Below are 27,916 nucleotides of genomic sequence, written 5' to 3' on the forward strand. Positions count from 1 at the left end.
CACCTCTATTCGTGTGTATAGTACATAGTGCATTAACTTTTTACGTACCTGATATTGTAGTTTTGTGATCTTGTATATGCTGATTTATTACTTAATTACATAATTTTTAACTTGTTTGTGCGTTAGAGTAAATCAGCTAAAAGAGTATACGTTTGACCATGTCTATTTTTTTCCCTGTCTGTTCCAGGGACCTCAAGGGCCCCAGGGTCCAGTTGGTTTCCCAGGACCAAAGGGCCCTCCTGTAAGTACCTCTTTGTGCTATTTTTTGTCCTGTTTTACATACTGTGGGATTAAGAAAATGTCATGTATGCTGTATGTCATGTCAAAAACAGAAAATATCTGTCTTTATGTGTAGGGACCACCTGGAAAGGATGGGCTGCCTGGTCACCCTGGCCAGCGAGGAGAGACGGTGAGTGCTTAAGACCACTCCCACACCTGTAACTGTTGCCCAGCCTAGCTGTTCCTGAATAATAGGAGAAAGCTCAGGTGTATTCAGAGAACCCAACCAGGGGTCAAGTGAACATTAGTTCTCTCTGAGTTATGTGTAAACCTGATGGAGTTTTGGAGGTTCTGTTAAATCCAGGCAGATGCTGTATTAATAATCGTGCAACAGCGCCAGTTGTTTAGGAGATGGTTGTTACATTTAAGAGCAATAATTTTAGTGGCACACCCATGGCCACATTCTGCCCTAGAAATGTTGTCAAAAAAGCTACAGAAGTACTTGATGGTCCTTCAAAAGATGGATGGATGGAAGGATGGATGGATGGATGGATGGATGGATGGGTGGGTGGATAGATGGATGGATGGATGCATGGATGCATGGATGGATGGATGGATGGATGGATGGATGGATGGATGGATAGATGGATGGATGGATAGATCAGGGCCACTTTCATATGTAGAAATAAATCAAATATGTATCTGATTTTTTTCAATGCTCCCTCAGTGTGAACAGCAAGGTCGGATTTAATGTGATTTTTATCATCATCTAACTCATCTATCTAACTCAATATTTGTCATTTGCACACTTATAGGCCTGATATGGTTTAAAACTTTTAATTTCGAGTCATATCTTTTCTAGTTAACACATTCTGTTCCTTATTAAGGAAAGAAAATCAAATTATAGGCTTCAACAGCTGGGTTCAATGATTCATTTGCTTTGATGGTATTTAAATTCCACCATACATCTGCAAATGACTTTATTTAAAAAAAGTTTATCCATCAAGTTTTTTTCCATCACTTGATGTATTATTAGAAAGACATTAAGTGTCCTATCCACATTAAAATAAAAGTGGTGGCTAATTATAATTTTAAGTATATCTATAATAGTGCTTGGGAATTTAAGGTGTTCATTTCTGTGATTAATAGTTGACTGTTGACTGTAGTTAACACAATTAATGAATAGCAATGCAGTTTGTTTGTGTTAATCATTCTTTTTTGTAGGGTTATTTGAAATGTCTATCCTCAGTCCGCTGTTTTTTATCTTCCTATTTTCACAGAAAACCATTCTATGCTGAATATTGATATTGATGTAGCAATCATTCCTTTCTCTAAATAGTTTGAATAGGTGTTTTTGTTTCTCAGACATTTATTGCTGTTATTTTATCCCCAGGGTTTCCAAGGGAAAACTGGCCCACCAGGACCAGGAGGTGTTGTCGGACCACAGGTAGGCTTTTACGTATTTTTTTCATTATTTGTGCAGTATTTGTTAATGTTTTCTTTGAGATAAAGAGAGAGAAATTTAGCTTGCTGTGCTCACACATTTGTCCGACAGGGTCCAACAGGAGAGACCGGCCCCATTGGTGAGAGAGGACATCCTGGACCCCCTGGTCCTCCCGGAGAGCAAGGTCTCCCAGGTGCTGGTGGGAAAGAAGGTGCAAAGGTGAATGCTGTCAGATTTTATATTCATTGTTAACTAAATTGGTATATGGAATCCAAGGATGCAGGGCCATAGCCAACATAGACATCAGAGGGCTTGCCCCCCATATATTCAGATTTTTTTTTTTTACTTTGGCCCACCCTATATTACATATTTGGCTTTATCCCTGTATGGATGGCATAGACAAAATAAATTATTGAAAATTGTTTTTGAATATCAATTGTAAAAGTAAAAGTCAATATGTCCTGTAGGAAAGCTACATAACCCTGTTGAAAAAATGAAACAAAAACATCTTAGCTGGTGTTTGCTGGTCTCTTGGCTGGTTTTAAAGGGTTTTGGATGCTTTTCAGACTGGGAGACCAGCTTAAACCAGCTAAGACTGCAAAGCGGCATTGGCTTGTTTAAGCAGATTTTTCTGTAGGGAAATGAGACATGTTAGGAAAATGAGCCACCAAGATCAAACAGCACAAAATAGTCAACTAAAAATTATAATCAAAAGTATCTTTTTCTTTTCTTTTTTTCTTTTTTTTTTTTTAAGAAAAAGAGACACCAGTAAGTTCACCATTAGCACAATCTATCCAGGTGTATCCAAGTGTTTAAGAGCTATAAATTCAGTGCTGTGGAGAATGGCTGTATTTGCTCTCTAAATAGAGTCTAAATTGTTAATAGACATGCCTTTTGAAAAGCTGGACTGAATTTCTCTGTGCGCCCACCCTTCCTATCTCGGTTTAAATTTTTTGTCACTCCTGAATGGAGACACTTTAATCAGGCTGATCGGTCCACTTCAGACGGGCTGTCAGACGTGAGTGAACACCCTGGAGGTGGAGTGCACTGCTGCAGTCTAAGCGGTCAGACTTTCTGCAGTCATTTTCCTGATATCACTCATTTGTTTCCTCTTCTTACTTCAGTAGCTGCATATGACACTTTCATAATTTAAACTACTTAGTGGTCTCGATCAAAATGCAGCCCATATACTGGTTTATAAGACAAGGAGGTCAAGTGGAGGTCGTCTTCCGAAGGGAAAAAGATGTGCTAAGATTTCTAGCTATTTAAATTCTGAAACTTCACTCTTGAATTTCTCAAGCATCCTTAGTAACAAGCCCGTCTGATTGCAGTTTACTGTTCTAAGGCCCCACAAGACATATTTAGGACTTTTAGAATTTTTAGGCTTGCTACATCAATTTCTCATAGTCTTTTTGTCCATTTTTCTTTAATTAGTTGTGCTTTCTAAGGAATCACTATTTCTATTGCTCATACTTATTATTATTCTGCCCAAAATTGCGTATACCATCCCGCGTTTGTGCTGCAGACATGAATGATACCTCAAGGCTTGTGGCTTTAAAAAAAAGGTATTTTCACCTAGTTGACAAAGAACAAAGAAATCTTATATATATTCACTGAAAGAGGACCCTAAGTCATATAGTATCCAGGGTTTTAGATCAGTTTTAAAGTTCACCCAAAAATTACAATTCCCATTAACCCATTATTTTTATTTCTTGAAAAAAAAAAGAAAAAAAGATGCAATTAAAGTAAATAGTGACTGAGGCTAACATTCTGCCTAACATCTTCTTACCATTATCATTAGCTTCAGCTTAGAATTAAAAACTTAACAATTTAGTTTTTACATTGTATTTTCATTGTAATTTAAGTGGAATAAAATATTCTAAATGACTGAATCATTGCCAACTGTCTGTCCTCAGGGAGATCCAGGTCCTCAGGGCAGTTCTGGAAAAGATGGACCTCCAGGATTGAGAGGGTTCCCTGGAGAGAGAGGTCTACCTGGAGTGACGGTAAGATCATGTTCCAAAGAATAAATCAGACCAATTAATCCTCCTTATTTTAGAGGGAGACAGAGAGTTACATACCAGTGCTAGCTCAATACAGCCAGAATTGGACTCCGATGCACTCTACGAGGACTTTAATAGGAGGTAAAACCTCTGAAAAAGCAAACTTTGCATTGCTTTATCCAGAGACACATAACACTGATTTGCCTGCAGCTCACATTTAACTGTCCCTTTGTTTTAATACCTTTTGAAGCACCTTTTTTATGTATTATCTAGGCAGTGAATTATTTAATTGGAAATATTGCAAATTAGATTTTGGAAGGCGTGGTTGTTTGTTCATCGTTATTGTCTGATCTCAAGGTCAGTGGCAGAGGCTGGCTCTCCATATGCCACCTGATTGTTTTCTACTGGCACAATTTTTTTTTTTTCTGGTAGCAAGGCTACAGTCATTACTGAGACCACCCTGTGTGTCTGCCCTTTAGAGAGGCAATCTAAAACTTTCTCTCACACACACAACACAAGGGCACCCCAATGAACCCTTACACACACACACACACACACACACACACAGATGCACCTACAAGGACATTCATGAAATGTATACATCTCCAAGCTATATTCCCAGAAGGTGTGTGCAGTGAAGCCGTTATCTGTATCTGTATCTGTATTCGGAGATAACCGGATGTGGGCGGGACTTAAACCGGACGTGCGTCAAAACTAAATTAAAAAGACCATTTAAAATGTGACTCTATTCCATTTATAGTTTCCATATAACAAATATGCCTTGTATAATTCATAAAATTATTTCTTCTTATTCTTCTTCTTCTTCTATTTATTATTATTATTATTATTTAATTATTTGATTTTTATATATTTTTTTATTACAAGATAAAGCTGATTATGTGTTGTCAACTGTGGATTGCTCTACCTCATCATCCATATTGTCAAGCAAACAATAAAGCTAAAAAAAACCCCATTAAATATAAAGATTATTTTTGAATCAGAAATAATCAACAACAATCAAGTCAAGTCATTTTTATTTGTATAGCGCCTTTCACAACACACATCGTTTCAAAGCAGCTTTACAGAAAATCATGCATTAACAAAAAATGAAACTGTAATAACTATAAAGTCTTAAAGTCATCATTGTGTAGTTTGATTAAATACAATTATGAAGTGTGTATAAAAATAAGTAATTAAATAACAATTGTATTTAGAAACCCAGTGAGCAAGCCGAAGGCGACTGTGGCAAAAATAACCTTGGGAGAAACCAGGCTCACTGTGGGTGCCAGTTCCCCTCTAGCTAACAGCATGAATATAATGCCAATATTACTTATTAATGTGCAGTGCAAGTCATGGATTAAAATGATTAAACTAAGTAACTGTTAAGGCCCAGTGTTTAAACAAAGATTTTGTAAGAACTGTAAGATTAATGACTAATGTCTTTGAAGTTCATCCTGGATTAACTACAGAAGTTCAAATAGATGCTTTGTCCTTTGTTAGTTGGCTGATGAAGGCTTTTGTTGGCAATTAATTGATAATCTATGTATTCCATTTTTTTTAAAAAATTATAAGTGTAGTCCATCATTAGACCAAGGTGATGCAGGCCGAGATCAGTGAGGTGCTTCGCAGTTCAACTGGATGGTAATTTCGGTGAGGTCTATCCTAAATCCAAGTTTCAGGCAATGGCATATGAAGTATCCTGCTATTAGTCATCATCACTCAGAGACACGTAGCAGTGGAGTCCGATACCAAGCAGGAATAGAGATAGTTCCGGCTGGTTCTGGTGACCTCGGGATAGGAGTCCCAAGGTTGAGACATGGAAACAAATAGAATAATATTAGCGTAGATACCATTACATTTTTTGCAGATCATGATCAGTGTTTCAGGTTCCAGCAGACCTAACTAAAGCAGCCTAATTGTGTGGTGAAGAATAAATTAGGTGTATGCCTGGCTAAATAGATCTAGTCTTTAGTCTAGATTTAAACTCTGTGAGTGTGTCTGCATCCCGAACAGAGTTAGGGAGATTATTCCATTGTTTAGGAACCAAATAGGAAAAGGATCTACCTCTTTTTGTGAATTTTGATATTCTAGGAACTATTAACAGGCCAGAGTTTTGCGATCGTAATGAATGTGATGGAATATAGCATGGTAGAAGTACTTTGGAGCTAGACCATTCAAAGCTTTGTATGTAGGTAACAGAATTTTTAAATTAATGCGAAATTTAACAGGTAACCAATGTAACGACGATAAAATGGGGCTAATATGATCATATTTCTTGGTTCTAGTCAGCATTCTGGCTGCTTCATTTTGATCCAACTGATGTTTATTTATTGAACTTGCTGGACATCCTCCCAGTAATGCATTACAGTAATCTAGTCTTGAGGTCATGAACGCATGAATTAGTTTTTCGGCATCAGCAACAGAGAGCATGTGTTGTATCTTAGCAATATTTCTTAGGTGGAAGAATGCTGTTCTACAAACAATGGAAATTTGATATTCAAATGACATATTGGTATCAAATATAACACCTAAGTTCTTCGCTGTTGAAGACGATGTAACAGTACATCCATCGAGAGTCAAATTATATTTGAGCAGCTTATTTTTAGAGGGTTTTGGTCCAATAACTAGTACCTCTGTTTTGTCGGAATTGAGTAGAAGGAAATTTCTGGCCATCCAATCTTTGATTTCATTGATACACTTTGCAAATTTGGAGAATTGTGAAATCTCATCAGGTTTTGAAGAAATATAAAGTTGGGTATCGTTGGCATAACAGTGGAAACTTATTCCATGATTCCTGATAATATCTCCCAGGGGAAGCATATATAAGGAGAAAAGCAGAGGCCCTAAAACGGATCCCTGTGGCACTCCATACTTAACTTTTGTTTGATTTGACAATTCCTCATTTACACAGGCAAAGTGGTAGCGGTCTGCTAAATTGGACCTAAACCATACTAATGCAAGTCCACAAATGCCAACATAATTCTCTAGTCTATTCAAGAGAATATCGTGATCTATCTTGTCGAAGGCAAAACTAACATCTAAAAGCACTAGAAGAGAAATGCAGAATTAAATCTAGTATATGATTATGGCACTAGATTTAATTCTGTCATATGGAGTTGATTTTGATACTATAGAATTTCTACCGCAGAGCAATGACATCTCAGATCATTACCTTGTCTCTTGTATGCTGCGATCAGCTAATGTTACTCAATCTGCACCACGCTATCGTTCAGGTAGAACAATTCCTTTGACCACTAAAGATAGCTTCACTAAAAATCTTCCAGATCTATCTCATATGCTCAGTAAACTCCAAAGTGACTTAAAGGATTAGTTAACCCAAAAATGATAATTCTCTCATGATTTACTCACCTTTAAACCATCCCAGATGTGTATGTCTTTCCTTCTTCAACAGAACCGAAATGAAGATTTTTATAAGCACATTTCAGCTCTGTTTGTCCATAAAACAAATAAATAAAAAAAAAGCGAATGGTTGCCATGAGGCTGCTGGCTGTGTGACGGTCCAAAAGGCATATTTAGGAAGCATAAAAGTAATCCACACGACTCCAGTCAATCAGTGAATGTCTTCTGAAGTAAATCGATAGGTTTTTGTAAGAAACAAATAGATAATTAAAATGTTTTTAACTTTAAATCATTGCTTCCTCCCACCGCTGTTTTGCTGTTTGAAATGACCTGACTCATGTTACATTCGTTCCTTTGTTGTATACAAAGCACGCACTTCCGACTTCTTGCATGAACACGCCATTGCACTTACATAACGCGACAGCTCCGTGATGGGTTAACTGGTAGCAGCAAGCGCATTTTAAAAGTGAATAAAGTTTTAATTATCGATGTATTTTTTTACACAAACCAATTTGCTTCAGAAGACATTCATTGATTGACTGGAGTCATGTGGATTACTTTTATGCTGCTTAAATATGTTTTTTTGGACCGTCAAACCGCCAGACACCTAATCGCTTTCATTGTATGTAAGTTGAAAATAATGAAGGCATGTTTTTCAGTGAATGAACACAAGTAGGAATAATACTTCATTTTATAATCATTTTCATTTATATGCACAAATATACAGTATAACCATACAGTAATAAAATGCATCATTTACCTACATATATTTTTACTAAAAACATGTTTTCTGTGAAAGAACAAGGTGTGCAAAAACGTAATGCAATAGTAATTTATAGCACGAGAACCGCTATGTGCGTATCGATGAGCCCAAGCATGAACACAAAAAAGTGCATCACCCGTTCACTCTGAAGCACACACAAACCATGTAGGCTATTAATTTTATTTAATCACAGCTTTTTGTGGTTTAATAATCACATATGATCATATCACGATTTGTATGTTATTTTGATTAATTGTGCAACCCTGAAGGATTGTGAATTTTGTCTAATGAGGTGCTCTTTATGAAATCAAGTGGCCAAAAAAAGTGCATTAAAATCATTATGATATTCACAATATTGCTTAAAAGTCAGAGTTCATGGTAACATTTTTCAGTAAGGTTCAATACGTTAATGCATTAAGTATCATGAACTAAAAATGAACAATATTTTCACAGCATCTTGGTTCATTTATAAATATATACTAATGTTAGGTCATGTTAGTTCATAATGCATTAACTAATGTTACTACTTGGGTCTGTGGTATACTTGATTCTTAATTGGTCAATGGCACCATCTTGCGGTCTAATATTTCTAAGTAACAACCGCACATCTGGGAATTAAGACATATCAGACTGGTCATCCGGGTATTGCGAGTCATCTTTCCTACTTCTCATATCACTCTGCAATCTCTACAAGTAAGCTAATAAAAAAAAAAATAAAATAAAATAAAAAAAATGAAACTCTTATCAATGTTTCATGTACATTTATTTATTTGTTTGGCAAGTAGTCTTGTAAGACTACTATCATCTGTGATTTCTTTCTTCTTACATAATTTAAATGCAAATCAATATTTCATGTCCATTTATTTATTTATTTATTTGGTTAGTAGCCATGTAATAAACAGGATAATGAACAGTCAGCTGGTTGTTATTGCAAAAGAAACCCCTTCAGGGTGATACAAGACAAGTTTTATTTTGCGATAACAACCGGCTGACTGTACATTATCCCTTACTAAACGTGTACAACTTTTAATTTTAAAAATGTAATAGTATATGTAGAAATTCAAATTCATTTTCAAAGCTAAAAGTTCAAGTTCAGTGCCCAAACACACACAGAGACTCATACACACACACACACACAAACACACACACGTTGGTGCAGCTAGCATTATAAGGACTCTCCATTGACATAATGATTTTTATTCTGTACAAACTATAGATTCTATCCCCTAACCCTAACCCTACCCCTAACCCTCACAAAATACTTTCTGCATTTGTACATTTTCAAAAAAACAATTTTTTTAAGCGATTTGAATTATGGGGACACTAGAAATGTCCTCATAAACCACATTTATAGCATAATACCATTGTAATTACCAGTTTGTAACCTAAACAAATGTCCTGGTAAACCACCCAAACCCACCCAAACACAGATAAGCTCTTGTCAGCTCTTTGATTTTTACTGTGCCCCAGTTGACAACTGTCCTGTGAGAGGTAGAGGCCAATAAATATCAATCTGGTAGAGACAGGGCCAGCAGACAGTCAGAGTTTTGTGGTTTTCACTTTCACGGAGTAGATTAATGAAACCCACATTCAGAAGAGAACAAACCTGCTGTCAGTCTGCACCATAATAAGTTCAAAGATCAGTTTAGAAGCAATAGATCTGTACTGTCTGTATGTTATTTATGTAGTCAGTCCCTCACTCACTCACTCACTCACTCACTCACTCACTCATTCATTCATTCATTCATTCACTCTTGCTCAACACATTTTAAACACTCCCATTGATGTCAGTGAATATTCTCTCAGGCTTTCATGGGTTAAGACTGAGCTTATAGACCACCATATCTCTGATATTATTCATGGAATTACAGTTTTACAGAATAGAAGTTCATATGAGTGAATTAGAGAAAGGATCCTCTCAGGATTGAGTGTTAAATGTAATCTCTGAAGCAGTTAAGTGTACTGGAACAAAATTTCCAATAAATAGAATAATTATGATCCTGAACTTAGAGATAGATCACCCAAAAATGAAAAAAATCTTTCATCATTTGCTCACCCTCTGTCATTCCAAACCTGTATGACTTTCTTTCATCTGTGAAACACAAATGGAAATATTTTGCAGAGTGTTTACACTGTTCTTTTCCAGAATATGTATGTGTAGACAAACAAGAAAGCACCATGAAAGTCCATGCTACTCATGTGTTATATTCCAGTTCTTCTGAAGCCATTTGATAGATTTGGTGTGTCTCAGTCGGTTAAGAGACATATAAGAACTAATAGCGTGGCACGTCTTTACCTGATAATTTTGAGTAATTGCAAGGTAGAGTTCTTTTCAGTCAAGGTCTAGTAATATTTACCTGAGCTGCATGCCCAGTGTGCCTAAGTTGTGCAGTGTTATCTGCGTTACTTGTGAGCTACATGTAGATTTGTTTGCTCAGGTAACACGATTCAGGATTCTAGTCTGGATAGTGCACTAATACCTACATGTTTTTATTTGTCTCTGAACATAAATAGATGACACATTGGATAATGCTGAATAGAATATAATCAATGTTGGCACAGTGGCATGAACCTGCTTATTCAGCCTTTATTTACCATTTTTTCTTTCTCTTTTGCTCTCTGTAGGGTCCACCTGGTTTGAAAGGAGCAGAGGGCCCTCAGGGTCCCCCCGGCCCTGTTGTAAGTACTCTGTTCCCATGGTTTCCCATCATTTAATGCTAAAAGTTCATTCTCCCAAAAGCAACATGCAATATTTAGCAGTCTGAGAGGGTTGAGGGAGTGGTCAGAAACATCTAATGCTTCAAAACACCATTAAGGATTTAAAAAGTGTGTACTTCACAGAGGAGCACACACAAACCAAGAAGATTGCACATTTGATTCATACTTGCACTAAATAGATACTGAAGAGATACTGAACTGGGCTTTTTTGCACAGTTGGATCAATCTCCCCCACAGTGGCCCTTGAAAGAGCCTGCAGTGGCATGAAATAACACTAGAGGGCGTAATTTTGGCCACCAAGACAGGTTCTCAAGATAAATTCACAGTCGTAATTACCTTCTCTTGACATTTTACAGCATTGCTGTTTCATTAGATTTCATGTGATGACCAAGTCGTCAAGACCTTCTTGAATTAAAACCACATACTTTTCTTCACCAGTTAATTTCTCTTGAGAAAAAATTGATAAGTATTGTCACCCTGTAATTGCTATTTTTTGGACTAGACAGCGCAGTGTGAGATTTGAATAGACGGAGGAAAAGTCATTGAAGATTTTTCAATTCAGCTGTGACAGTCTGATAAAGGATACATTTGCATTTGTATGATGATGCAGAGTTTTAGAAATTAAACCACATTTATATGGAGAGATAAGGTGAAGTGTATGTTTGCCCACTAGTAAGAGCCCACACACTGCCACATTTGACACACAGAAAGTTTTACCAGAACTACACTATATGGCCAAATGTTTGTGGACATCCCCTTCTAATTAACGAATTTGGTTATTCCATTAAATCCAGTAAAGAAATATCTTAATGTTTCTTTATATAATGGCTTGGGCTTTGTGTGCTTCCAAATTTGTGGCAACTGTTTGGGGATAGCCCTTTTCTGTTCCAGCATGACAGTGCCCCTGTTAACAAAGTGAGGTCCATAAATGAAATGGTTTGCTGTGTCTGGCGTGGAAGAAATTGACTGGCCTTCACAAAGCCCAGACCTGAACCCCACTGATCACTTTTGGGGTGAACTGGAACAGCAACTGTAAGTCAGGCCCCATCGACCAACATCAGTTCCTGACCTCACTGATAGCCTTGTGTCTGAATGAGAGCAAATCCCTGAAGCCATGTTACTACATACAGTATAGTGGAAAGCTTTCCCAAAAGAGTGGAAGCTGTTGATGCCTAAGGTTTTGAAATCAAATGTTCATCAAGCACATATGGTGTCCACAGACTTTTGGCCATATAGTGTATGTCACAGTGTTGTTCTGATCCTTTGATTCTATCTTTCACCGTAACTTGCTATAGTTTTTTGGACACATAAGCAGCACAGTCAAATCTTCACAGTCGAAATGATAAATCAGATACATGCAGGTTTTTTGGGGCTATTTCAATATAATAAACCCATATTTGAAGAACCTCAGTGCTACACTTTGCCATGATCTAATTAGTGGATATTTCTAATGCAAGCATCACTTTACTATTGCTCATATTTAGTGTTAGGGATTTGAACAAAGCCTCAACACTAAGTATTAAACTTCAGCATGTAAATTGTCCCAAACAATGGTACCCGCATGATACCTTAAATCATGCGTCTTTGTTGAGGAGAGCTGTGCCAATACTTTTTTAATTGAATAGACTTTTGGACTTTTCTAAGTGATCGGAGTGGAATTTTGCCTGGTGGACTTTTCTAAGTGATCGGAGTGGAATTTTGACTGGTGGACAATAAAATGGGCAAAAAAATCCCATATTTCCACATTAGAAAATTGGGCAAAAAAGATCCCATTGATTCATATTTGAAAAATGGTCAGAAAATCCCATAGATTCACATTGGAAAAATGGTCAGAAAAATCCCATAGATTCACATTGGAATAATTAGCAAAAAATCCCTTAGATTCACATTGGTAAAATGTTTGGAAAATCCCATAGATTGAAATTGATAAATGGGCGAAAATCTAAAATTCACATTGTAAAAATGGGTGAAAAATCCCATAGATTCACATTAAAAAGTAGGCAAAAAATCCCATAACTTCAAATTGGGAAAATGGGTGAAAAATCCCATAGATTCACATTGGGATATGTTCGGAAAATCCCATAGATTCACATTGGAAAAATATGCAAAAAATCTCAACCATTTACATTGAAAAATTGGAGAAAATCCCATAGATTTACATTAAAAAAGGGACCCGAGCTATATCTAGGGACCAGAACCCAATAGAGTCGGGATAGTCTATACACCCTAGCAATCACCCAGAATGCCTTGGCAACCATTTACAACAGGCTAGCATCTGGTGGCTATTGCATGGACAAGCACCAAAATCTAATTTCTCAGCATGCTATTACACCAGCCGAGAGACTCTTCATGTCCAGCTTTTCAGGAGTAATTGTACATGGCTGAAAAATAGTAAGTAGGTTCAGCATCTACTGTATACAGTCCACAGAGTTTGGTCTAGCTTTCTATGCTTCTGCAGTAGACTCAAGAAGTCTGAATTGTTTGGTTGTTTTTGGGGTCAGAGCTAAATCGTTCAAAACAAAAACTCCTGTTCAGATTATCTCATTTGGATTCTCCAAAACTCCCATTATTGGATTCTAAAATGTACTTAATTGAGCGCAAGAGGTTTTGTTGGTGCTTTGGAGTACTTTTATACATGACTAATGAGTGAGGTGCTCCAGACATTTAGAAGCATATTGATGTAGCATATCCCTCAGTAAATCAGTCCTGTCTAGAATGTGTATAATATACTGTATGTACAGTCAGTCGGTTATTATCAAAAAATAAACCACAACACGGTGATCAGGACTTGTGTCACTCTGAAGGGCTTCAGTTTGCAATAATGACTGGTTGAGTGTACATCATCCCCCCATTACACTTTTGCTTAGCAAATAAATAAAATAACATTAAATGAAAATGTAAGTTTAAATTATCTTATTATAATATTATGTGGGAAGAAAGAGACCACATAGTGATACAAGAGTCATGAAACTAGCACAGCTACTGTATGTACAGTAGGAAATCAGTTGCCTAGTACAACAATTAATTATATTTTTTAGCCAATCAGAATCAATTATTTAAGATTTTGACTTCTTTGTGTTTTCTGTATGGTGGTCATAGGGTTCCCCTGGTGAGAGAGGAGCTGCAGGACCTGCTGGCCCCATCGGCCTGTCTGGACGCACTGGACCTCAGGGACCCCCAGGACCTGCCGGAGAGAAGGGTGCACCGGTAACTGCGCTGACTAGATATAAAGATGATCAATTAGTGTTTCTCAAATTACACAGGACAATTACTAGTGGTGCTTGTTTATGATTATTATTATAGCTATATATATATATATATATATATATATATATATATATATATATATATATATATATATATATATATATATATATATATAATTGTTTCAAACCCCTAACCTTAAGCATTACATTTAGAAACTCTTCCAGCACTGTTTTATGGTATGACTAGGAATGATAATTCAAATCATGAGGCTTGTTAAGCACAGGCTATTACATTTCTAAGAGCTCAGACTCAGACTCAAAACAGGTTGAAAAAATCCCATAAACTTATATTGAAGAAGGGACCCGAGCCATATTTTTGGACTAGAATATAAAGACTTTAGGGTGGGCTCTTTTGACTTGGGTCAGTAAGTTACCACCTAGTAACCACCCAGAAGATTCAAGCAACACTCTAGCAACCACCCAGAACACCCTAGAAACCACATAGCAATGCACCACAAACCACTCAGAACACCCTAGCAACCGCAAATGCAATGCCACCCAGAACACGCTAACATTATGGCGGCAAGTTTTGCACAGGCAAGCACCATTAACATTTCCTTCAGAAGTTAGAATATATCTGACTATTTATGTTCTATTTTTGTTCAGGGAGAGAGAGGCCCTTCAGGTCCAGCCGGTCGGGATGGGGTCCAAGGTCCAGTAGGTTTGCCGGGTCCAGCAGGACCTCAGGGACCACCTGGAGAAGACGGAGACAAGGTTAATTCTTGTTTATTTTGCATTAATAAGTAGGGACAGGAGGGGGGACCACATTACATTACAAAAAACAACTGATACAATAATACAATGCTTCTCTTGATGTGTCTAGTTCCCACAACAAATTTACAATAAGGTGCCATCACAGGACTGTACTGTAACTGATTTTAATTCATAATAATGCAGCTCTTAGACAGACTAAATGGAAGAAAGTTTTTAATCAACACAATATACAGACAAGGTTTCTAAAACCAAAGTAACAGGCTTACCCTCAATTAATCTTTTCTTAATCAGTTTTTTTTTTTTATGTTTTCCAGTTAAAATATCTAAACATCCCTAAAACAAAATTATAAGATAATAAGACTTCTTTTCAGAGAAAATATTGTATCTTGAATTAAGTTTATTTTTCTTACCTCATTGGCAAAAACACTCTCTGAGCACTATATTAGGAACACATAACACCTACTTATTCATGCGATTATCTAATCAGCTAATCGTGTGGCATGCAATGCATAAAATCATGCAGGTTTGGGTCAGGAGCTTCAGTTAATGTTCACATCAACTACCAGAATGAGGAAAACTGCTGATCTCCTGGGATTTTCATGCACAACAGTCTCTAGAGGTTACTCAGAATGATGCCAAAAACAAAAAACATCCAGTGAGCAGCAGTTCTGCAGACAGAAACGTCTTGTTGATGAGAGAGGTCAACAGAGAATGGCCAGACTGGTTCGAGCTAACAGAAAGGCCACTGTAACTCAGATAACCACTCCGTACAATTGTACTGAGCAGAATAGCATCTCAGAATGCACAGCACATCAAACCTTGAGGCGGATGGGCTACAGCAGCAGAAGACCATGTCGGGTTCCTCTTCTGTCTGCCAAGATCAGAAAACTGAGGCTGCAGTGGACACAGGCTCACCAAAACTGGACAGTTGAAGACTGGAAAAACAATGGACCCAGCCTGCCTTGTGTCAAAAGTCCAGGCTGGTGGCGGTGGTGTAATGGTGTGGGGAATGTTTTCTTGGCACAATATGGCCATGTTAATACCAATCTATCATCGCTTGGATGCCACAACCTTTTTGAGTATTGTCGCTGACCATGTGCATCCCTTCATGGCCACAATTTACCCATCTTCTAATGGCTACTTTCAGCATAATAATGCACCATGTCACAAAGCAAAAGTTGTCTCAAACTTGTTTGATGAACATGAGAATGAGTTTACTGTTATTCAGTGACCTTCCCAGTCACTAGATCTGAATCCAATAAAACACCTTTGGGATGTGGCAGAACGGGAGATTTGCAGCATAAATATGCAGCTGACAAATCTGCAAAAATTGCATGATGCAATCATGTCAACGTGGACCAGAATCTCAAAGGAATTTTACTAATATCTTGTGGAATCCATGCCATGAAGAATTGAGGCTGTTTTGAGAGCAAAGGGAGGCCCTACCCAGTATTAGTATAGTGTTCCTAATAAAGTGCTCAGTGAGTGTATATTTTTCTTGTTTTAAGCACAAACCACACAAAATGTGGCTTCTTTTTTAGGCTTTAAACAAGACAATTTGCCAGCTAAATTCAAGCATGTTCTCTGAAAACAAGACTTAATATCTTATACGGTTTTGATTCTCAAGTAAATTGGTCTTGGTTTAAGGATGTTTTTTACTGGAAGACAAAAATACTTTGTAGTGTACAGACTGTAACCAAATATGCTCTGCTAACATCCTAGTATATTGCACATTTCTTTCCAGAATTCCTCATCCACAGACACATGTTGGACAGAAAAGATCAGTTATCATTCTTCATTATCACAAACACACACTGCCCGACCATCTGAAATGCACGCCTACCTCTCCGTCGCTCTCCCCTGTTGCAGATCCATCATCATCAGCAAAGGCAGCCTATAATCGAATTAGTGCAGGACCATAAATGTTGTCTCTCCATCAGTATCGTCTAACAAGGTTCATGGGGTTACGTGCAAAGAATATGTAGCAGCGATGCTTTATCTGTCCATCTCGGCTTGTTCAGAAACAATATTAATCATTTCATTTACAGTAAAACTCCACACAGGTCAATGGCAATGTCATATTTTGTACTGCCCAGAAAAAAAGTTATCTTTGAAATTGAGTCTCTTTCTGTTAGAATCACCAGTGTGTGATGTATGCTTTAGAAACACTATATATGATTTTAAAAATGCACGATATTGTATGACTAATTTTGAAACTCATTCCCAGGGAGAAGTGGGTGAACCAGGCCAGAAGGGAAGCAAAGGTGACAAGGGTGAACAGGTTAGTAAATTTGGGCTGTTTCATACCTAGATTCCATTTATTAAAAAAATACTGTTACCGAATGGTCTTCACGACATCCGGTTCTGTCAATAGTTTTTGAACATCTACGTTCTTTCGCCAATGTGGACAAAACACAAAAATATTACCCCTAATACCACTACAGCTCTGTGTTAACATATTCATAACTGTCCTTTTTCTGATCAACCTGTTCTCTTTGTTGTCACCAGGGTCCTCCAGGTCCACCTGGTCTTCAGGGAACTACTGGAGCACCTGGTCCTGCTGTACGTCTTGACTGCTCAACCAAACCACCTCATCCATTTTTCCTGTCATTTTCAATGCAGTGAAAAATACACTGAGACTAACTTACTCATTACCTCTCTCAGGGTGCGGATGGAGAAACAGGTCCTCGAGGGCAGCAGGGTATGTTTGGACAGAAGGGAGATGAAGGATCCAGGGGTTTTCCTGGCCCTCCTGGTCCCATTGGTCTGCAGGTGAGTCCCAGTGTGCCAAAACACCTCGATATGAGTTTACTTGTTTAATTTGTGTATTACTGTGTCCTGAGTCTGTTAACCCAACTGATACAGCACAGACAACATTGGCCGGTGGCCTCGGGCAGTAGAAGAACTGGGAGTTGTTTGAGATGTGAATTGATTTTCCTTTGATTCCCCCTCTGCTGTAATCACCATGTGAATCAAACCAGTCTAACTACAGACATGCACAGTGCTTTGCATGAACAGTTTGAGTATCAGTTGGCTTGTAGTATAATAACTGCAGATTTAATTATACTATTAATTAGCTGGATAATCAAAAAGCACAGAAAAAGAAGCGATAAAGATTAAATAAAAATAGTAGTCAAAAGTAGAGAGAGTGTTTGCTCAATATTCCTCTAAAAGTACAGGTATATTAGATATGAACATATGATGAAAATATTCCTCCTTGATTTTATTTCATTGTTATGAGCATGTAGTACTAAAGTTTTATTGTCTCTTCAAGGGCAATTTTGTTGCATCTTACAATAAGAAACATTTATCAACATACACAATACCCACAGATATAAAATAATACATTAAATGTAACCACATCAACAAACAATGCACGCAGTCAAAGGGAAAATAATACACTTGAAAATACAATAAACCAGATAAAAAAAAATGCACTTGGCTTCCCATGCCTTAGATACAAATTGAAAGTTATAACATTAGAGCTTTTCAAGCATGAATGAATCCCACAAAACATTTTTGCAAATAAATAAATAAATAATAATAATAATAATAATTTGTAATGCTATATACTGTATACTGTATTGCTATATACAATGATGTACTGCGAAATGTGACCAGGACATGTTGCCAAAGCCAAAGTTTAATCTTCACAGGTTCAGCCATTTGTTCTAAATGATCTACAAACATGTACGGTCCTGAATGTAGAAGCACTGTATGCCCTATATAAGCACTATATTCTGAATACAAACTGTGAGAAGGTTAATCTGAAACACTCAGAGACTTTTTAAGACTGTTCGTAATGATAGAGCAAACCAGCAGTTTTTAAAAAGCTCTGACGCAAAGCACCACAGCAGTCATGTCATGTTTGAGTGATAAACACTGTATTTGTAGAAGATTTAAATGGATCATCTCATCTCCCCCTTTCCATTTGATGATATTACAATCTGAAGCCTCAAGATTCTGCCATTCCTCTATCCATCAATTAACTGATTTCTTTAAAGGGGAGTCATTGTAGTAATGGAGTTACTGCTTCTGCGACTGCTTCTGTAGTCCTCTCATGCCACAAAATCTCTGAGCTATTTGATTCAATTGAGTTTTAATTGGGCATAATGTGCTTCCATTTGGATTTTATTAATTGCATTTAGTGACGTGGTCCAATAGACATTAGGGCATTGCACACACACTCTTCGGGCAGTAATGAGTGTTTATGCTAATGGTCTCTGACTAAGGGCTTCTACCCTGATGAGACCTTTCACCAGCATGAGAATTGGCCAGTGAGAGCATCCGGAAACGTGCCAAGTCTGGAAGGGCACGTGGGTATTGGATGTGTAAATATCAGACAAAATTAGACTTTAGATGTCTTTCTCAAACATAAAGAAATGCTTCCCTGGTGACTTTCTGTAAAGGTTGTATCCCCCTTTCTGCTGGGTAAAACTTTTAACTGGCACTTAATTAAGCTGAAAAAGAGCATGATTTTTTAACTAGTCACTTAGTGGACATCAGAGTCCAATGAAAAGTAAGTTAAAGCAATATTTTTCTCAATAATGAAAATTCCATCATTATGTATTCACCCATATATCATTAAAAACCCATGACTGCTTTTTTCATGGAATAAAAAAGGAGAAATGTTGAAGAATGCACTGGCCACTCTTCTACATACAGTATAATGAAACTCAAATTATCAAGCACAAAAATGCACCATAAAAAGTTTAATAAAAGTGGTTAATGTGACTGTGTGCTACATTTCAAGTCCTCTAATGGCATACAATAGCTTTGTGTGATGAAGAGGCAGATATTTAACAGTCCAATCCCACTTCACTTTAATTTTATGGAAAGAGCAACCAGTACATTCTTCTGCATTTTTCAATGTCTGTTTCACGAAGGAAAAAAAGTCTTATGGGTGAGTTAATGATGACAATTTTTAATTTTCATTTATGTCTAAACTATCCCTTTATGGGTATTCAGCTCACTGCTGGCTGTCCTCAGGCATTCTTTGAATGGGAGGAAATATATGTGGGAAATGTGCATATGAGTCTCTTTGCTGAGTAAAATAGGATTTAATTTGTGCTTGGTGTTGAAAATTCTCTACATTTTCCATCGTTCGTTATTTGCAGACTATGAAAACAATGCTGTGTTCACACTGAACCTGAGATAAAAATCTGTCAATAGACACTTGCTGCTCTCTTAAATTTCAAGATGACAGTCACTGGAACTCGATAAACACTCTCTTACTTTGCCTGTACCTCTTCCATTTGCCATATGGCCCTTTTGCCTTTCTCTGCCAATTCTGAAATCTAGCATTATTGCTGTCCTCCAGTAATTGCAAGTGGGCCAGATAATTTCCCCTTGGCATCTGAAGGTCTGTTTTGGTGCCTCACAGCAACAATGTGTCTTTGAATATTTCTACATTATTGACATCAGTGTATCTATAAGTATGTATGCGTGGACATACTTTGCTAAGGATATAAATACATACAAATACAAGAACATGCATTCTCTTTTTGCAGGGTCTTCCTGGACCACCTGGTGAGAAAGGAGAAAATGGAGACGTTGGGCCTATGGTAAGATGTTTTACTTTTGTTTTTTAAAGACCCCATGAATTTAAATTTGAGTTTTGAGGCTTTTAGTCTGTCTTTTAATTTTTGGCTATCTATATGCTAATGTACTACTAAAACCAAACATTTAGCATAAATGCACATTTAAAATGTACAGTTGTTCGCTTCAGGGAAACAAAATAAAATATAGATTTTTATACCACCTACCACCAACTAGCAATAGCAAGTAACAAATCATGATTCATGGCTATGATGTCAACTAAAAGCTATTTTAGCTTGTTTTGTTTTGTTTTGTTTTGTCTTAGACCAAAATGAAGGGCTCAAAAATCTAAAGAGCATTTGAGTTGATCAGTTTCAACTGATCAATAATTATTGATGAAATCTCATCCCTCTCTCTCTCTTTCTCTCTATATTCTTCTCTCAATAGGGTCCCCCTGGTCCACCTGGTCCCAGAGGCCCTCAGGGTCCCGCTGGTGCTGATGTAAGAGCATCTTACAACAAAGAACATTTATCCCATCAGCAAATTGAACTAATTGCACAGCTTTGTTTAACTAAGTGGCTTCAGCAGTAATGGTTTTCCTGTATGCCTCTTAACAAATCAACTTTTGTATTGAAGGGTCCACAAGGTCCTCCTGGTGGAATAGGAGGAATGGGATCAGTTGGTGAAAAGGTAAGAGTATTCTCAGCTCTGTGTTTGTTCCAAGCCCCAAAAATGATGCCACATACAGGACTCCACAAGTTTACTGTCCTTTTAGTCACTGTATTCCCTTTCCTACTGCTCTGTTAAAGATTGCATTCATCGTTTTGTCTGAATTAGTGTAACATCTCGATTAATGCCCACTTTACTGCAGTTCTGACAATGCTCCTCTATTTCACTGCTAGTTGGCATACCCACAGGCCATCAATGTTTAATGCTCTGGCTAGCTGTGGAGATGAATCTAAAATATGTAACAGGTCACTGTTATGTGACATCCATAAGCAGCTGGGAGTTGTGTCCACTTCAGCCTTGCTAAAGCCTAGCCTAGCTATCTGGCTTTATTAAAATATTACTCTGCCCATAGGACAGAAAAATCTCAATTGATTCCCTATACAACAGTTAGATGGAGAAGTCCACTGCTTCTTAAATGTTTCTCCTGAGACAAGACCCTAGTAGTCTCACATGTCTCTCATCTTGTGTTTCAGAAGAGATCTCAACAATTAGATTTCAAACAGTGCTTAAATTTGTCAAGGCTGTGGTCAAAAGTCAGTGATCTCAATATGAACTTAAATGATGGACCAAATGATGCAATCCACATTAATTGTACAGTATAGCTCTATACTTTCACTGTGTCAAAAGTTGTCTCGTGTTTTATTTCTTCAAATTAATTTAGTAAGAAACGTCTTACATGAAACATAATTGAGGACTCAATTAAATAATAAAATGTTCTGTATTTTCTGTATTGTATAGTTACAAGGCTATATGGTTTGTGGGTAACATCATTGTATTGTGCCAAAACTTTTAATAAGTAATATATTTCACAGGGTGAGCAAGGAGAAGCTGGCAATCCTGGACCTCCTGGAGAGCCTGGACCTGGGGTAAGTGAAGTTTTCCAGGGAAATTTCTTGTGAGGAAATAACTCACTGTAAGCTTTTCTGGCTTTATTGATTGTCTCAAATTAAGTGGCCTCACTAATTGGGTCTCTAAAATGCAGGCATGATTCCTATAAAGGTCTTTCTACTCCTCATAGGAAAGAACAGCTTTATACAGTGACATTCATAATAAAATATTTCTGCTCACACTGTTGTCAGTTGTCTTTAAACAGGTCATATCATGAGAATCAAAGTTTCCTTAAATCTTTTGAAACAAAGAGTTCAGTGTGCTATGAAAACATGTCAGATGTCATCAGAAACAAGAATACATTGTATTTAAACACAAACACCCACATTTAGAAATCAGCAATGCCCTGTCATGGTGAATTAATTGGGAGGTAGTTGGATAGATACAGTCCTATTATTCCAAAAGACTAAAATAACTTTATTTTAGAGTAAAGTTTGGGAAATACCACCAAACCTTGTACTATTCCTGGCTGTGTGTAGCACCTGCACTTCTTCACATCATTTAAAAATAGTTGCCAACATTAGGAAAGAAGGGGTCCTTGATCGTTTCAGGTCAACTTAAACTGTTTGTGTGGCACATTGCAGTGCGGATCTATCAGTCACAATGTAATTCAGGCCTTGCAAAGGATAGAAAATGGTAATGAGAAACAAAATTATGATGCAAACAACCTTGACCTCAGAATTAAAAAAAAAAAGTAGTCTAATAAATGACCCCTACCCTGCTTACCCACAGGTGTGTCCAAAAGTGGGCACAATGTCACGAAAAAAGTTTACGCTTAAATTGTTCATGTCCGAATACACAAGTTAGGCTTACGTGATATTGTTTGAAAGCTTAGAAGCTTAGTAGTCACTTCTGCATTTATGTAGCATTTATACAACAAAATAAGGCCTGAAAACATTTGTGTCACAAATCAGCACCACCTAGAGGTCATGTGGTAGAAATATTCATATGAATATAAAAGTATATATTAAAGTATTTCAAATAGCATGTAAATAAACAAATCATATATCAAGAGAATGCTCTCATTCTAAGGAATTCCACTATACAGTTTATTTTGTTGACCTATTATGTGGTGATCACTGCTGCTGTAAGCCCCAAATAGCTAAAAACTTTATATCTGCTTTTACCTTTTTTCTAAAAAAAAAAAAAAAAAAGTCACAGTTTTAGCAGGAATGAGGACCCAAATGCAGGAATGACTGAAAAATAAATGATTTTTTTAAACAACAGAAAACAAACAAGCAAAACAAAATGCTCACAGGGAGAGGAACCAAACAAAACATAAACCGGAAAAAGATATAAACAAGCACCGAACGGAAATAGGAACGAACGAACGAACGAACGAACGAACGAACGAACGAACAAACAAACAAACAAACAAACCAACTCACAAAACAATCTGACAAATATGAGAGGGATAATATATAGAGGCAAAGCACATGAGGAACAGGTGATGGCAATTAACATGATGAGGACTAGACAAGAGGGCGAGGCCAGAGAGAATGAGGAGGCGGGTTCAGGAGAGAGCATGACAAACACAGACACAGCCATTTGCTCCTACTCACAACAAACACACACAGACAGAAAACAGACAGGGACCACAGAGCAAACAGAGCGGGATCATGACAAAATTAGCCATTTTTTTACTTGTCTGTGAGCTTTCTTGTGTGAATAATTCAATGTTACATCTTAGATGTCCAGACAAAATTTGCGCTCCAGCAGGACAAGCATGCTAAACAAATCATTGGAAATATATGTTATCGACAGTTGATGTTAAAATGTTACACATTTTCACAAAGGGGAGGATCTCAGGTTTCCAATGGCACCTAGATTGAGTTTCTAGTCCACTCAGAGGCCAAGATATTCGATGAAACAATGGGGTTGGTGCTTGAACTGAAAATTAGACTGTATGTCTATCGACGAGCACTTCTGTGATGGCTAAAATGAGTTAGAGCGCCACCTACATTTCAGATCGGCATTTTGTGATGGAAGGTGATAGAGGAAAGATTGCTTTTTTTCTAGTATTTGCTGCTATCTAGCTATCTTTTTGGAGGGTGATGGAGTGAACAGAACCCGAATTACTTGCTTTTTTATTCTATTCATCATAAGATTGTAAACGTACAATATTATTTATGAATAATTGGAGTCTTTTTTTAAATTGAAGTTCTGAAAAGATGAGACCAATTTTTGGCAATAAGTCCACAGTATACGTAAATGGTTACCTTTTAAATTTGAGTGTGAAAAATTGCAGGCAACAGCCCGAAAATGCACCAGAGTTGAAGAGGTTAAAATAGCTTCGGCCCTTTACCCTGATCGACCCTTTATACAGGTCTTTTAGATGTGGAAAGGTTTAAAAAGTTAACTTTTCTATAATATGTTGATGCAATGTCTGCTACATTTGGTAATACAGATGGAAATTCAGCCAATCAAAAGGCCAGCATATCAATACTGACATGAAAAGCTGATTAACTCTTTTGAATTTGCACATCAAAATGTATAGCGTGACTGCACTCATTGTTCTCAAGGTGTTTCTGTTCATAAAGTGCCTGAGGGCTCTGTATCGACCCTTTCATCTTTGTGATATATGCTGCAGGGCCCAAAAGGTGAGAGAGGAGAGAAGGGCGAATCTGGTCCCCCTGGAGCCGCTGGACCTGCAGGTCCCAAAGGACCGCCAGGAGATGATGGACCCAAGGGTAACCCTGTAAGTGTCTCATGGGCACAGTTGGAATGAGCCCCTCTGTTATTAAGCATTTATATACTGTAAAGTATCATGGCTATAACATTACAGCAGTGAGGCGAGAAGAGAGGTCAAATTAATATATTTAACTTTTTTATTATTCTTTAATGATCTCCTAGAGCCAATGAGCCTAGCTGGAACAGGAAATGGTATTTTAGATGGATTATGCTAATGAATATGAGATTTCCTGCATGAATTAACTTGTCCAAGATGAATACGAAAATTCAACTGATATTCTGCTGTAGAATGCTATGGTTGATACATTTAATTTAGTAACATTTATTAAATATATTAAATATGTATTGGAATTCAGTGTTTAAGTTACTGACGTGTCATTTTTAATCTGTTACTGTAGGGCCCTGTTGGTTTTCCTGGAGACCCAGGACCACCTGGAGAGCCAGGTGTTGCTGTAAGTCTCAAAATTCATCAATCAAATTCTTGTAAATGATTTTAGAATGAAACATTATTTTAGGTCCATGTCTTTGTCATTGATTTTGTATGATTTATATCGTCATTTACATTGTGAATTGACAGTAAGGTATTCTGGTGTTTTCTTCAGTTCTCAATTTCAACGTCTCTAAAACTTTTTCTCTAATAACATCTATCATATCAGGGAATAGATGGAGGCCCTGGAGAAAAAGGAGAAGATGGAGAGTCTGGTCAGCCTGTGAGTATTGACAATATTTAGGTGTAATACCTTTCTGCTGTATATATACATGTAAGTTTCCTAATTATGAAAGGAGCTACTCACACTGGGAGTCGACTGTTCTTTATAAAAGTTACTTTTTCAATTGTTGTTTGACTTCCTTGTGATTTCCTGCTTTCTGTATACTGCTATATTTAATTTAGCCAATCATTACCCTAAATGGAATGAATTGAATTAAATGGAAAACATTGCTTCCTTCCTTTGCAGAAGTATATCTACAGTATAAATATGTTAATATACTATGATTTAATATTAGGAAGTCAAGCAGAATTGCCTGAGCCCACAGTGGCAGCCGAAAAATTGTAGTCCTTATTAAAATGTATTATTGTAATTTGGTGTTGCCAGTGGATGGAAATTGTTTACTTTACCCTAAAAATAATCTGTGTATTTGATTCACCATCTTTACAGGTTTAAATGTCAAGTATAATCATTTTGAGAGTTTAATTTCAAGGCCCATTTTATAAGCTACAGTTAAGTTTAATGAGGGGAGGTTTGTTTTGTGCAACACTTTTACAGAAATGCATACAGATTCCTTTTTTCTGATTAGAAGTTTGTAATTTTAGAATCAATCAATCTCACATCTGAATAATTTTGCTAATTTGTATCCATCCTAAGTTGGAGCATGTTTTTGAAACTCTGGAGTCTCTTAATTGCATTCAGTTTTATTTATTTAGTTTTTTAGTTTTTTGCTAAATTGATTTAAGTCTAGCAAGAGGAAAGAAAAGTTTAGTTTTAAATCTAAAGTCTATTATCTACCATCTGCTAGTTTAATGAGGGTCTATTTGTTTTATATTTTGCTTTTATTCCATTTCTTTCTTCCTTACTGTTTTAGGGGCCTCCTGGTCCATCTGGAGAAGCTGGCCCACCAGGACCACCTGGCAAGAGAGTAAGTCTTTATTATCTCTATAGTTTAAGCAGGGGCAGTTTAGCATATTGATTCCATCAGTTTTTGGGCCATCTCTGGCATGGATAACAAGCCATTGTCCTTTGAGTCATTTGACATGCGTTAATGATACATCATAGCATTGGCGATGTTTTACTTGTTGAGCTTTGATTATAATTATATTCATCAAAGGACTTAACTTTTATTGGCTCCATCTAGATTTTGTTTAAAAATAAATTAGCAATTAAAACTTCGCTTATATGCTGTATTGCTCATTTGTAATAATTTATGACAAAAGCGTCTGCTAACTAAATAAATGTAAATGTAATGTAAATGTCTTTCTAAAAGTTTCTCCACAAAGAGTCCTGCTATGGGATTGTGTATATGTTGAGTATTAAAGGTTCCTTCAATTTGAGTTCATTTGTACATCTCTAAAGTTGTACATAAAATGAGAGAGTATTTTAGATGCTCTCAGTATGCTGAAATTATATGTTTTAATGTACTTCCTACCATAAAAATAAAATGAGGTGTAAAAGATACATACAAATGCCTTCAAATATTAATATAATCACCCTGTATAAGTACAAGTAAACTAAAACTTCTGTCGATCTATTAACTGAGCCATTAAATGAAGAATGTGACCTGTGTAAAATAGGTCACCATCACTCACATTTTTGTTTAGAGATTCATCCTCATTAGTACAGATGTTTGGTTGTTTTTCGCCCAGGGTCGTACCGTTCAACAGCAAACTAAAAAAAAAAGTCCTTCACAAGATGATGAATAGCGCATACTTAATCATCAGTCTGAAATGGTAAACACAGTTTAAACAGAGACGGCGCCAGAGCTCATTTCTTCCACTGTAGTCCTACATCTCTCTCAGGATGAGAGAGGAAAATCAGTCCAGACACCTTATTGATCTCGGTCCGTTTGAGTGACAACGATGAGGGGGACAGCAGTGTAAAGGATGTTACAGAGGAAGAGGAAATATAAATGTCACATTCGGGATGAGAGCCCAAGCCTCCGCTCTGCCACATCAAGAGTAATTTGTTCTGCTGAAAGACACCTCGCCTTGTGGAAAATAGTGTTGTTTCACCAGTCAGGAAAATAAATGCATCATTTTTACCAAACAGAGGGAAACTTAAGTAAACTTTCTCAATTTATATTGTGTTGAGGTGCGTTCAGGCCCACGGCACTCTATTGAACTGGGTAGCAAAATATTGTTATTTCCCCTTGTTTTGTCGCAATGTCATTTTCTCTTCTTTTATCAGTTTTCTTTGTGCCGAACTTTTACAGATCCTTTGTGTTTTTGTTTTTTCTGTCATATTTCGTGAAGGCAGTGATTTTCAACTGGAGAATGCATACCCCAAAGGACATTTAAAGGGGAAGTGTGTAAAGTTTTCGATGTTGAAATACTTTCTCCTATCCTAGTTTAACATGCAAAGACAGCTATAAGCATGCCATTAGTAGGTTAATTTCTGCCCAAATGTGTAAACATTGTGGCTCTTTTGTATTATCAAATATTGCTCTGTTTATTTGAGCATCCTGACCAGCCTGATACAGCAACATTGGCTCGATCAATGGTATAAGTTTGTTGTTTTTGCAGTTCTATTTGACACCTTGCTACAATATCACATTATTCCTCCATAGAGCTTTTTTTCATCTCTTTTCGCATACAAATACATTATTCATGCAAACTGTAGAGAAAACACCACCCACTTTCCCAATATGTTTGATGGCACCCTCCCTGGAAAAATGATACATGCTATCAGCATATGCAGATAGCAGTGACTGTGGCTAGAGAAAATGCCATTTCATCTGCAAAGGTGTTTTAATCCTCAAAGAGAAAGACCCTTATGGGAAGACTGATCTCGGCCAGTGTTGAGGTATTACCTCTCCTCCATCAATAATTCTGACTGGAGCTTGTTTTGCATCAAACATAGAGACGTTCTGC

General features: G+C 37.0%; 1 protein-coding gene across 2 annotated transcripts in view; it reads left to right on the forward strand.

Annotated features, from left to right (window-relative positions):
- LOC127432052 (collagen alpha-1(XI) chain-like) overlaps positions 1-27,916 on the forward strand; it is a 105,336-nt gene that overhangs the window by 57,721 nt on the left and 19,699 nt on the right. For both annotated transcript variants that reach the window (XM_051682824.1, XM_051682825.1), the window contains 19 exons: positions 188-241; positions 356-409; positions 1,613-1,666; positions 1,775-1,882; positions 3,580-3,669; positions 10,415-10,468; positions 13,607-13,714; positions 14,380-14,487; positions 16,715-16,768; positions 16,996-17,049; positions 17,152-17,259; positions 19,998-20,051; positions 20,473-20,526; positions 20,662-20,715; positions 21,567-21,620; positions 24,233-24,340; positions 24,732-24,785; positions 24,990-25,043; positions 25,915-25,968. In XM_051682824.1, the coding sequence (XP_051538784.1) occupies positions 188-241; positions 356-409; positions 1,613-1,666; positions 1,775-1,882; positions 3,580-3,669; positions 10,415-10,468; positions 13,607-13,714; positions 14,380-14,487; positions 16,715-16,768; positions 16,996-17,049; positions 17,152-17,259; positions 19,998-20,051; positions 20,473-20,526; positions 20,662-20,715; positions 21,567-21,620; positions 24,233-24,340; positions 24,732-24,785; positions 24,990-25,043; positions 25,915-25,968 (1,332 nt within the window). The remainder of the gene's footprint in view (positions 1-187; positions 242-355; positions 410-1,612; positions 1,667-1,774; positions 1,883-3,579; positions 3,670-10,414; positions 10,469-13,606; positions 13,715-14,379; positions 14,488-16,714; positions 16,769-16,995; positions 17,050-17,151; positions 17,260-19,997; positions 20,052-20,472; positions 20,527-20,661; positions 20,716-21,566; positions 21,621-24,232; positions 24,341-24,731; positions 24,786-24,989; positions 25,044-25,914; positions 25,969-27,916) is intronic.

Source organism: Myxocyprinus asiaticus, chromosome 41, assembly GCF_019703515.2.
Source record: "Myxocyprinus asiaticus isolate MX2 ecotype Aquarium Trade chromosome 41, UBuf_Myxa_2, whole genome shotgun sequence".
Taxonomy (NCBI): domain Eukaryota; kingdom Metazoa; phylum Chordata; class Actinopteri; order Cypriniformes; family Catostomidae; genus Myxocyprinus; species Myxocyprinus asiaticus.